Source organism: Apodemus sylvaticus, chromosome 11, assembly GCF_947179515.1.
Source record: "Apodemus sylvaticus chromosome 11, mApoSyl1.1, whole genome shotgun sequence".
Lineage (NCBI taxonomy): Eukaryota > Metazoa > Chordata > Mammalia > Rodentia > Muridae > Apodemus > Apodemus sylvaticus.
The window spans coordinates 8,083,750-8,097,039 of NC_067482.1; the positions used below are offsets into that span (position 1 = coordinate 8,083,750).

The window sequence follows — 13,290 nt, forward strand, 5'->3', positions numbered from 1 at the left end:
AGAGCTAGGGAGATGCAGTAAAGAAGTGGATTATAAAGACACAGGATGCGCGGGGCCTTGCTGCATACAGGCTCATACTGATCTCATCAGCTGATACAAAGTCACTAAGCAAATGGTGCACAGTGGTACAGGTGAAAGGTGTCATTGTCCCTTACCAGCCAGGGCGCCCACAACAGTTTTTAAAGTCTCCTGGCCTCAGCCATGGAAACAGGGGATTTATAAGACACCTTCCTGTTCATTTAAGTTGCCAAACCAAAGGTTACCTTCAGTTCTCCTCCAGCCACTCACCTCGTTGTCCTTCTGCTAAAGAACAGCAGAAAACCCAGTGCGATGCTAGGGACAGGTAACTGCCAGGCCTCCAAACAACCCATTTCTCACCTGGCTGTATGTTACGTTTTAAGGACTAGCTCATATTTCTGAATAACAAACTCTCACAGTATTATTTACCTCGGCACTTTTGATGCATAACCCTCAGACAGGGTCTTCTGCGAGTATCAGTGATTACTGATGGTCTATCTCAAACCTTGTTTTTTCATCCCAAATTTTATTAGCATCTTCATTGAGAATGAATTATGTTTATGAATTTAATAGAGGGGTGTGATTACACTGTGTTTAGATGTGATACTTTATATCAACTACATGAATGTTATATCATCTTGTATCAGTTTTCAGGGACTCATCTTAAAATCTGACAGGGTCTTATAGCTCTGGTCTTCTGGTTCTCACAATCACACCCCTCCCCACCCCTTCAGTGATGTTCCCTGAGTCTAAGGTGTGGGGGTTGAACTGTTGATGTATTAGTGGGTGCCAGCCTGTGCCGATGCCCACAGGTAAGTGTGGTGGGGGTCGAACTGTTGATGTATTGGTGGGTGCCAGCCTGTGCCGATGCCCACAGGTAAGTGTGGTGGGTGCCAGCCTGTGCCGATGCCCACAGGTAAGTGTGGTGGGTGCCAGCCTATACCGATGCCCACAGGTAAGTGTGGTGGGGGTCGAACTGTTGATGTATTAGTGGGTGCCAGCTTGTGCCGATGCCCACAGGTAAGTGTGGTTCTCACCTCTCATCACAGAAGGCTGCTTCTTTAGGCAGCAGAAGAGGGGGTCATCAGAGAAGACCACACTAATCAAAACACAGAGAATGACGGACTATGGGCACCCATTTAGTAAGTTTTAACAAAAATATGACTAGCATTTTGTGATTTTGTAGGTTTAGAAAAGGCTAAAATCTAACATGCTTCAGAATATAAATATAATTAAAATCCTAATAAAACTCACAATGAATCCAAATATGACTGTGGAGAAGAAACCGCCAATGAATCCTTCCCAGGTCTTCTTCGGAGACAGCTATAGAGGCCAAACAAGATGGGGGCGAGGAGTCAGTACACGTGCAAACCTGGGAATGCAAAGGCCTCTACGAGGTTCCCCCAGCGCCTTGTACCTTTCCCCACTCCTGAGCAGGGTTTGTCTGACAGAGCCCTGACTGTCCTGCTGGAACGTGCTCTGTACACTAGGCTGGTCTCAAATTCCTAGAGACCTATCTGCGTCTGCCTCCTGAGCGCAGGGGCTAACGGTGTGTGCCACCACTGTCCGGCCTTCTCTTCTCTAATCCAACAATGTAAAACTCCACCTGCTCACTGTATGGTCATGATCTACCTGAGCAAGTGTCTTGGAGAACATTTAATGCAGAACAGGCCCTAGTGTGTGTGTGTGTGGGGGGGGGTGAGAGAGATGTATTATGAATATCTATTCATTCCAGTTAAATGGCCTTAAGTCCTTTCTCTTTCCTGTATCTCAGAGGGCTATAAATTCAATACTGAAATCCTTTTCTCATGACTTGCACGCTCCTCTTGGAGGAAGGTTGTTAGCTGTCCCGAGTGCACACCATCAGAGCTGCCCCACTCCTGGTCAAAGGACAGAAGGAACACAGCAGGGCCCAGGCACCAGAACACTCCGGGTTGGCTTGTCTTGGGCAGGTAGGTTGGGGGCAGGGTCCCACGGTGTAGCCCATTCTGGTCTAGAGTTTGCAATCTTCCTGCCTCAGCCTCTCAAGTCCTGAGTTTACAAACTGGTACCCACATGTTCACCTCAGTCCTAATATGCAATGTATATGAGATTTCCTTCTGAAATGAAATATTCACAGCCCCAAATTAGCTTGTGCGTGTGCGTATGTGTGTGTGTGTGTGTGTGCTGAATAACAAACTCTCACAGTATTATTTACCTTGGCACTTTACTTTGATGCATAAACCTCTGACAGGGTCTTCTGTGAGTATCAGTGATTACTGATGGTCTACCTTAAACCTTGTTTTTCCTCCCAAATTTTAAAATCTGGAGGTGATTGGAGTCTGTGGTCTTAAAAGCCCAGACCTGCCCATGGAAGTTAGGAATTAAAATGGCTGTGCCAAGGGCTGAGATGGCTCAGTGGTTAAGAGCACTGACTGCTTTTCCGAAGGTCCTGAGTTCAAATCCCAGCAACCACATGGTGGCTCACAACCATCTCACAATGAGATCTAACATTCTCTTCTGGAGTGTCTGAAGATAGCTACAGTGTACTTACATATAATAAATAAATAAATATTAAAACAAACAAAAGGCTGTGTCAAGGGAGCCCGAGGGACAGCACTAACTCTCAGGGAAGGAATGGGTCACAGCCCAAGCTACCTGAGCTCCTGATAGAGTTCTTAACCTTTAAGCTGAGACACCTCAAAGCTAAACTAGCAGGCAGCCTAACAAACCTGGTAACAATTCTGCCAGAGAAGGTGCCAACGCCCCTTCTCCTGGGATAATCCAGTGTCTTTATCAGTGCTGTCAGGTGGACTTAAAGTATCTGCTGATGACTTAAGAAAGCTTCTAGCTGACTCATAGCAGATCACCAGATAATTGCTCAATCTTCTGGGTGTGTCATATGAATAATCTCCTCTGGTGAAATCACTTGAAAGGTATTCAGAGCCAGTCCCTGGGACTCCTGCAAGGCACGCAGTCTCCCTGGCGGCATGTTAGTTTACAGCTTGTGGGCATGCTCACTTGTTCTGGTGCAGAAGCTTTAGAGACATGTCAGAGATGCACCCCTTGCATGCCAGCAGCCCCGTAGCTCAGCCTGGTTCTGCGTGGCTGGCCGCCCACAAGAGGGTTGCTGATGAGCTGAGGTGCTCTGAGGGGAGGCTACCCACAACCCCCAGGACACTGCACCTCCTCCTCACCCTGCTCAGCAGCTTGGGGCCATTATCCAACAGTGGCCCCTGCTTCCTCCAGAACCGCTCAACTTTCCGCCAAGGAGAACATTTGTGAGAATCCCACCAAACACTCTGCTCAGGATGGAAACTGACTCCTGGTGAAGCCCCAACATAAAAAGCTCTTTAAAAAAAAAAATCACTGGGCGATAGTGGCGCACGCCTGTAATCCTGGCACTCTGGGAGGCAGAGGCAGGCGGATCTCTGAGTTCGAGGCCAGCCTGGTATACAGAGTGAGTTCCAGGACAGCCAGGACCACACAGAGAAACCCTGTCTTGAAAAACAAAAAACAAAAAACAAAAAACAAAAAACAAAAAACAAACAAACAAAAAAACCAAATCAAAAAAAAAAAAAATCAAACCAGGTGATAGTGGTGCCCACCTTTTGGTCCAGCACTCAGGAGGCAGAGGCAGGTGGATCTACCTGTGTGTTCGAGACCAGCCTGGTCTTACAGAGTGGATTCTAGGACAGCCAGGCCTACACAGAGAAATCCTATCTCAAAAAAATTTTTTTTATTTTTATTTTTTTATTAAATCAGTACTAGGAAAAGCTTGGATTTTTCTTAAGAACTTGCTTCTTTCTTGCCCCCCAAATAAGATCTGAGTAAGTTAATTCATGTCCTTGCCTCCACTGTCCATAAACAGAACTAAATCTGAGGCAAAGGGCGGTCGACAGACACTCCCCCCCCCCCAGCCTTAAGCTCTCCTCTTCGCTTTAGCCCCTCCAGGGTTATTTTTAGATGACCTTGGCTACCTTGGTGCAAGGGTGTGTGCCTTGCTCCTTTGGGAGGTCTAATGAAGGAAGGGACAGTGGCTTGAGCAGAGCCAGGGCTGACCGGGGCTACTGGGAAGGGGTGAGGAGTGAGGGGGGGGTGCAGGAGAGGAGAAACCAGCAGGGAGATGAGGTGACAGGAGGCCAGCGCCCACAGAGGACCCAACCGCATGAACAATAGCAAACTCAGAGGGACTCCAAGAAGGCATCTCACTGCCCTGCAGTGAGCTGCTATGGGCAAAGCAAGTGTGCAAATATGCCAATGGGTGTGCCCCTCCCTCGGCCTTGGCTTCCTTCTGGCATTTTCCATTACCTTAATTAAAGGGGTTCTTCCAAAAAAAAATCCGAAAAGGTAAGCCGTGATGTCATTGCAGATGACGCTCGATATGGGAACAAGGAACCTTTAAAACATTAGCAGAGAGAGGTGCACACGGTTAAACAGCAGACACTTACCCGGTTCACAGCTCAGCCCACATGGTAAGCCTTCAGATCACACAGGGGGACACACAGAGCACAGTACATGGCAAAGCCCAGGAGAAACAGAAAATACCAAAAGGAGCTCACTCATTTAGTCAGGAAACAGCTCGAAATCTATCATTAAACTAAGATGCTAAGAGCGTGCGGCTAAGGAAAATACTGAACAGCCAATTGCTGTAGTGGAATTCAGAACAAGACACGTGTGCAGGCAGAGAATAAAGTGGTGAGTTTACCCCAAGCCCTTTTTTTTTTTGGTTTTCTGAGACAGGGTTTCTCTGTGTAGCCCTGGCTGTCCTGGAACTCACTCTGTAGATGAGGCTGGCCTCGAACTCAGAAATCAGCCTGCCTCTGCCTCCCAAGTGCTGGAATTAAAGGCTTGCACCAGCACTGCCAAGTTGGTTACTCTAAGCTCTTAATGCCAAAGTCTCCTTTAGGAAAAAATATTAATTTCAATTCTTTCTATCTTAGCCTATGACTCTGTCAAACTCTGCAGAACCTATTTATATAAGCAACACTCCTCCTTCAATTGAAAGGTTTTATAGGACATCTGTCCCTAAATTAGAATTAAATGTTTACACAGACACATGCACATTTGGGAAACTGTCAGGGACTAAAACCTATCCTGGAGCTAAGTGGAATCCAATTAGCTACAAAAGTTTCTAACTGGTGATGTTCCCGCCGAGGGGCAGAGGGGTTGTTTTCACTGCACAGAACCTCGTAAGCCTTCTCTCCATTCCAGCTCACTTCTAATTATTAAATTGGATAACTTTAATAAAAATGCTTTCTGACCTGCAAAGCCCAGTGCTGAGGAGCTCAGAGGCAAGTAACAGGCTAGAAGCCTGCTTCTTCCCACCCGTGAAAAAGTCCCCACCCAACGTCACGGGAAAAGACATTTCTCCAGCCCTCGTTCCGAAGGCCAACTGTCCATACTTTCTGCAGTCTGTGTAAATAACATCCTTCCTTGGCTTTCTGTTTTTTTAAGTAACATTGGGATTAGCAGCTGAAAATGTGACTTGGTCTTGAGAAAGACTTCCTGCATTTTAGTTGGAACTAAATGATTCCAGTTATTAATGAAGCATTTTATGCTAGGTTGTCAAACAGTAAAATTCAGTAATTTCCTGGGAAGTACCAAGTGGTACGCTGTAGTGGGAACTGGAGAGCTATTGCCCGGTGTTAGGGGTTTAAAAGGCAGGACATAAACACGGAATGCAGCATCATACAGCACAGTCCCTTACCATATCATGCCTTCAAACAGATTTTGGATGACAAGATGTGACTGAGTGACGGTTATCAGTAAAGTGACGTGCGTCCATGCGAACTGTTAATAGCCCAACAACACAAGGGTTAGCAACGCAGCTCGGCGGGCGGCCAAGGAGCAAGAGCAGTTTTGAAACACACATTTTCTGCCATGACTTCTGGTCGGAATTTGTAAGATAAGGTCATACAAGCAAAACAAGTGCAGTTAGTAATTCCACTCTTCTACTGCCTACTGGAACCCCAAAGCACGGAACTGTCGGGCAAACCCCTATATTACAGATAGTACAGATCAATGTGGAAGGCTGAGTCCAGTGAGATATACTATTACATTCTGAAAACACAGAGTGGATCGATCCACATAGATGACTGAGCAGCTACAGTTGCTGTGGAGAGCGATGCTGGTGACTGACTGCTCCAGGAACACCCCGAGGGGACTTTCTTCCCTGGGTTTACTGTGACAACCTCTCCTTGCAAAGAGTTATTTCTAGCTTTAAGGGATGAAAACTCTCTGGATTCGCTGTCCTTCCAGTCCATCTTCTCATACTGGAAGTGGACCTTCTCAGGTCTGTTCAATGACATTATGCACTTTCAATGTTCCAAAGCCCTCTGCTGTGTCCCTCACCCAGCAGCCTTGACACCCCTCCTCAGCCTGTGTCCCTCAGCCTGAGAGACAGCGACTTCAGTCACTTTTAGCACAATTACTATGGCAGACTGTGAGCCAAAAGCAGTCATAATTCTATGCATTCATCTGAAATTTTTGATTGGCAATTATGAATTCAAACAATTCAAGTTTTTATTTACCCTTCAAGAGCCATTTCTCATTTCAGCAAGTTATTTTATGCTGGTTGGTTTCTTCTATTCTACTGGCATACATTTAAAAGAAACAAGTATTTTATACTTAAAATACATTTTTTTCCAATAGACAACATTTTATAGTTGGCCCTCTGTGGCCCGTAAGTCCTGTGCCCACAAATTCAGGAGCCGCACGGACACATGATCGAATGCACAGACCTGTCTCCTTGTCCTTAGTCACCACATAGGACTTGACTGTGTTAAGTCTTAGAATTAACTAAAATGATTTTATGAGCACGAGAGGGTGCAAGCGGGCCGTACAGAACCACAAGGACTCTGGCGTGCATAGCACTTGCTGATCACAGTGGCCCTAGAACCAGTTCCTAAGAGGAGACTTCATTATCTTCAATCTGTCCTGCCGGTTTTTAGGTTTCATTAACAATTTTACTATAGGATCCCCTGAAATTAGAAATTTAGGAAATATTACAACTTTCTTAGCAGTAATAACTTGTAGAATGTTTCCTTAGGGAAAAGCCCAAGTGGGAAGAGTGACCCAGTCTGAATAAGCCCCTGACTCTGGGTTTGCAAACCCTCAGTGCTGCATTGGACTTCAGACTTACGGCCTGTCTGCTTTAGGAAAACGAAAAAGGCACTGTGTGCAGTAACGGATCTTAGGAAGCAGACCGCTTTTCTGCACCCAACAGAGACTCTCAGGGCAGCGAGCACCTGTGGCTGACCACGACTGCCACAAAGGCGCCCACTCTGCCGGGGGCTCGTGTCGGTGGGTTGGCGGGGAGGGGGGGTTCAAAGTCAACCACCACAAAACCGACCGCACAGCAGACGCTTCCCAGGTTCTAGACTGTCCCAGAGATGAATTCCCACAACTAGAGAATTCGAACAGACCATTTACATTGGTTTTTGTCTTTCAAAAAAAAATTTTTTTTGACTGTTTCAATAACACTTCAGGAACTGATGTAACTTTAATTCCCCAAACCCTTTCACCTCCAGTATTTTGTATGTAACGAACACAGAGGGAAAAAATGAAAAATTCTCCAGGCTCAGGCAAGGCTTGCCTGACATTGTCTCTCAAGCGCAGGGAGAGGAGGAGCGAAGGCTCGGAGAGAGGCAGATACACACCATGTAGAACTGCAGTCGGTAGTGCTTCTTCACCAAGCTCAGGACAAACATGCAGAAACCTGCTCAAGGACAGAAGGCGTGCACGTGAGTGTACATCCAGCATGGGAGCCACAAGCCCCTCCCCCAACTGTTTCCTGCATTCTGAAATCTCTAAAGCACCTGATATATTCCATGGGGGAAAAAAATTCAATCACAATTTAATCACAATTAAATTAAACTTATAAAAAATTAATCACAATTAAATGAATTAGTCCCTTGCTAACATGCAAGCTGGAAATATATATATATATATATATATATATATATATATATTTTTTTTTTTTTTTGGTTTTTTGAGACAGGGTTTCTCTGTGTAGCCCTGGCTGTCCTGGAACTCACTCTGTAGACCAGGCTGGCCTTGAACTCAGAAATCTGCTTGCCTCTGCCTCCCAAGTGCTGGGATTATGGACGTGCGCCACCACGCCTGGCTTGGAAAATATCTTAAATTATCACTACATCAAGGGCAGGCTGGTAGGTCAGTGGTAGAGTGTCTGCCTAGCATGGGAAGGGCCCTGTTCTCCATCTTCAGTTCAGCAGCTCCTACCACATTAAGATGTCAATTGATTGAGAGTATTACAGAGTATGTTTAAGGTCTACAACTATTATAGCAGCTAATGCCCATTAAACACGGTATGTCCCCAGCTCCTGTCTAAGCGTCCGTACGTATTAACTCCATCTTTCCAGTGTCCTTGACGTAGCTACCCACCATCATGCCCACTTAACAAAGGAGGACTGAGGACCACAGGATGAAAAGAAATGTTTCGATGCTCCTGCCCTCAAGTCACGCCGTTCCATAGGAACTCAGACTAAGAATGACTTGAAGTATCTCAGACCCATAGAATAATGCAGTATCATGCTCTCAAGTGTCTCATCCCAGTGTCTGAGTTATGACTCCGTCACAGACACTTAGTACAATGAGGACATATTGCAGTTGCCCAATTCAGTGAAAGCCCCTAATCATATATTAACACAATGCGAGGCTTGCTCAGAACACCGTAACTTTGTAGAGATGTGTGTTCTAGCAGAGGCGGATCCTGAAAATGCACAAAGCGAGTCTAACTGGGCTCAGAGGCTGAGACCACATGAGTTCTGCAATGGGATCAGCGTGAATCTTCACAAAAATTGAATCAACTGACCGACGGCACGTGAGCTAAATGCTAGCTTTCACATCATTGCACTCGGTTCACGGGGCAGCATAACCCAGGGTGCATCTCTCCTTGGGGCAGAGAAACAAGCGGCAGCCGCCTCTGTCTGTTTTAGAAGACTGATTTTAAATGTCCACGAGTAAGGATTATGGCAGAATAAGGGCAGGGGGTACTGGCCACTGTTCCTATGTCCTATCTGTCATCTGCAGAGTAAACTGCTCACTGAACTGCGAAGCCAGTAAGAGAGCACTCTTTGGTAGAGATGTCCAAAAGCTGAAACAGCGCTCAGGAGTGGAGGTAGAGAGAACGCGGGTGAAAGAGAGAGGCTGAGGACATGGAGTCCGTGCTGTTCCAACTGCATGGTCACATGATTTTAAAAGTCTCATTTTAAACTTTCCTGTTGTGATGACTAGGTTTATGTTTTCTTTATTTCTTTATTAAGACTTTTATATGAATGTGTATTATTTTCCTTCCCTCCCCTCCCCCTCAACTCCTCAAATTCATAGATGACTATATATATAGAAGGATCGAACTGGAGACACATCTATCACACTGTACTAAATCAATTCAAAATGGATCAAAGACCTCTGTGTAGACCCTGAAACGCTGAAACTCCTAGAAGGTACTCAGTCGGCAGTACCTACAGGATACAGGTAGCCTGCAGAGGGGAGGATATTTGACAGCTATGCACCCAATAAATGATCAATACCCAGAATTTATAAGATTTCACAAAACGATCAAGAAAATAAATGACCCAGTTAAGAACTGAGCAAAAGACCTGAACAGAGAGTTCTCAAAAGAAATAAAAATGCTAAGAGATATCTTCAAATGCCGCCAGCATCCTTTGCAATCAGGAAAATGCAAATTAAAATTGCTTTGAGGTCTCATCTTACCCCAGCAGAAAGGCTAAGGCCAAGAAAAGAGTCCACAGCTAATACCAGTGAGGCTGTGGGAAAGGCTGTGGGAGAGGCTGTGGGAAAGTGGACCCCATTCTTTGTTGACAGAACTGCAAACTGGCGCAGCCGCTCTGGAAATCAGTGTGGAGAGTTCTCAAAAAGCCAAAGTCAGATCTACCCTATGACCCGGCTAGACCACCCCCTTGGCATATGCCCAGAAAGACAAATGCCACACGCTGTTCTACCTACGGATGCCTGCTCCAGTGTTCAGATATGAGGACGCCATCTGAAGTAACTGCAGAAACCAGGAAAGTGGGGAGGGGTGGCGGGGAGAAGGAGCTCTAGAGATGGGGATTATGGGTCCCAGGTACTATGGAGGGGGATGGGCAAAATGTGCTGTGGGAAGGAAACGGAGGGGATAAAAACACTAAAGATCCTTGACAAAGTCAAAGAAAATCATGTAGCTCACAAGTGAGCATGTGTGTGTGTGTGTGTGTGTGTACGATGCAGTTTAAATGACCTTGTGCCACTATGATAACAATGCTCCACTCCAAGACCATAAACTAAAATGGCTGTTTTTAATTGTCAACCTGACACAATGTACAACCACTTGAATAGAGAACGCAGCTGTTTTCTAGATCAGGCTGGCCCGTGAGCACACCTGTGGGGCTGGCTGCCTCATGTTGAGTGGATGGTGGACATGGTGGACGGTGTGGAGAGGAGGCAGAGCACAAGCTGACAGGCGGGCATCCTCTCTCTGCTCCTGACTGTGACATGACCAGTTGCTTCAAGTCCCTGACTTAACTTCCCTGCAACAATGCACTGACCTAGAATTGAGAGCTAACATGAACCCTTTCTCCCCAAAGTTGCTTTGGGGGTGGTTTATTACAATGGCAGAGATGAGGTTGAAACACCTCCCATAGCAGGTAGATATACTTGCAGTTCAAACACTAATGGGCCCTCTGTTCCACTGTGCACTGCTGCCCTGTGGTCGAAGCTGCAGGCCCACAGGGCTGGATTCAAAGGCTACTGGGGACCAGGCAGAGGCGGGCCGGTGCTGCCGGGCCTACCTCTCTGCCCGAGTACACCCCTCAGTCCCCTGGCAAGACCTCGGGAACTTTTGGATAGCGTCAACTATGAGTCATTCACACTAAAATCTACCAAACAAAATGATCAGCAGAATCATTCCATACTCTCCTATTGACATCTTATCCATTTTCACCTACAGGCCACAGTTACTCAAGAACCAAACACATCAGGACCACACACATCTCTAATGTCAGGGAAGGAAGTGTCCGATTGAGTAAGAGTGGCCCTCACAGGCTCCTGTATTTGAATGCTTATTCACCAGGGAGAAGCACTGAATGAAAGGATTAGAAGGATTAGAAGGTGCAACCTTATTGGAGGAAGTGTGTCACAGAGGATGGGCTTTGTCATTTCAAAAGCACCCTCTCCCTCCACCCTGCCTGCCTCCAGCCTGTAGACCAGAATGAAGTTCTCAGCTCCTGCTCCAGTGCTATGCACACCACCAAGCCACCAAGCCACCAGCCATGATGATAACGGACTAGGTCTCTGAAACTGTAAGCCAGCCCCTAAGTTAATCAGGGTTCCCTTGGTCATGGGGTCTCCGTCACAGCAACAGAACAGTGACTGAGACAGCAAGTTCATCTAAAGCTAGATTCTTTTTAAAAACATTCTTTTTAAAAGTTGACATGAAATCAGCATTCACAACTACATGACTGTGTGAATATTTTATGCTTAAAACATAAGAGTGTATACACCTTATATCTTAACAACGCTAGAGAAAATATACTTTATACATCTGGATCTACATTCACACCTTTCTCTTAACTAGCAAAGAATATTTGCACAGCCATATTTTCCATTAAAATCATAGGCTTTGTTACTTAACTACTAGCAACAGTATTCACTGGATAGGCTGGCTATCTTTTTTGTCAACTTGACATAAAGCAGACCTACCTGGGAAGAGGGTCAGTTAACTGAGGAACTGCCTTCTTCGCACTGGCTTGCGGACATGGCTGTGGGGCATTCTGCTGACTAACGCTCAGCAGAGGAGGGCAGTGACACCCCCTAGGCGAGTGTCCAGAGAGCATGAGAGAGCAGCAGAGCAAACTGGGTAAGCTAGTTGACAGGCCACGCCCCTCCATGGAAGCTAGCTGACAGGCTACGCCCCTCCATGAAAGCAAGCCGGCAGGCCACGCCCCTCCATGGTCTTGGCTTCCTTCCCTGCCTCCAGGTCCCTGCTGTGGGTTCCCTCAGAGAGGGCTCCTGCTGTGGCTTCCATGACCACAAAGCAGAAACCCGATAAACTCTTTTCCCCTCGGGTTGCTCTTGGTCAGTGCTTCATCACAGCAGCAGAAAGCGAACTGGAGTAGGTCCCTGGCACGCTCCGCTCTGGTGTTTAACAGCGCTCAGTTCAGGGAGCTGCCCTGGCTGGGCTGGGGAGCTAGCGCAGAGGTGAGCACCCTGTATCTCCGCCCATGCACCCTTCGGGGGGCGGCAAGAGCCGGTTCCCAACAGACAAGAGATGGCTCTACAGCAAAGAACAGCAGCAAGTGACCGGGCATGCCAGGGAAAGAGAAGGAAAACCCGAGAATTTCAGAAACTGAGATAATGATTTAAAAGTTAGCAAGCATTTACAGTAGTCCAGATGCAAGATACAAGGAGGGAGGGCGGGAGAGAGGGAGGGAGGGAGAGAGGGAGGGAGGGGGAGGGAGGGGGGAGGGAGAAAGAGAGAAGGAGGGAGAGAGAGAGGGAGGGAAGGGGGGAGAGAGAGAGGGAGAGGGAGGGAGGAAGGGAGAGAGAGAGAGAGAGGGAGAGGGAGGGAGAGGGAGAGAGAGAGAGGGAGAGAGAGGGAGAGAGAGGGAAAGAGGGAGAGAGAGGGAGAGAGAGGGAGAGAGGGAGAGAGAGAGAGAGAGAGAGAGAGAGAGAGAGAGAGAGAGAGAGAGAGGCTAGCCCGGTACATTTACACTGTGCCCACTGGACTGCAAGCATCAGTAACTTGATGTAACTCCGCATCAGGAGGCACAGGTGGATTTAGATGTGTCAGTCTAAAGCTACCATGAAGTGCAGTAACTGGAAACCATAGAATAATCTGCCCTTCTGTCTAAGAAAGTAGCTGAGGAGAGACAGGAACACACAGGCTTGAATACATTTCTAGAGTAACAGCAGCGAGCCTCTGGAGGCAGGAAGGAAGTTCCACGGCATCAAGATGGTTCCCCTGAGTACTCACTTGCTTTTCTGAATGTTTACTATGGCATATAAGATATATACACTTAAAACATGCTATCTTTAACAAGACTTTTAGGATTGTGGCATGCTTCCCGCTCAGGAGGCAGCCTGCGGAGAGGCACAGAGCAGACCCTGGTCGGCAGGGGGCACAGGCCCAGCCTCCCACATGCAGACTCCCATGACTTTCGGCCCTGTGGTAGAACACCTGGCCATCCCCGAAGGCCCCAGAACTGAGACCCCGATGGGCTGTGTTAAGACACGGGAAGGGTGCCGCCCACGTCGAGGGGGCTGTGCGCAAGT

At 47.1% G+C, this 13,290-nt stretch overlaps 1 protein-coding gene across 1 annotated transcript in view; it reads right to left on the reverse strand.

Annotated features, from left to right (window-relative positions):
• Window positions 1-13,290, reverse strand: part of Cds1 (CDP-diacylglycerol synthase 1) — a 56,482-nt gene that overhangs the window by 10,123 nt on the left and 33,069 nt on the right. The window contains exons 6-9 of the mRNA XM_052198911.1: window positions 7,659-7,717; window positions 5,708-5,790; window positions 4,309-4,396; window positions 1,273-1,341 (exon numbers count right to left, since the gene is read on the reverse strand). Coding sequence (XP_052054871.1) covers window positions 1,273-1,341; window positions 4,309-4,396; window positions 5,708-5,790; window positions 7,659-7,717 — 299 coding nt within the window. The remainder of the gene's footprint in view (window positions 1-1,272; window positions 1,342-4,308; window positions 4,397-5,707; window positions 5,791-7,658; window positions 7,718-13,290) is intronic.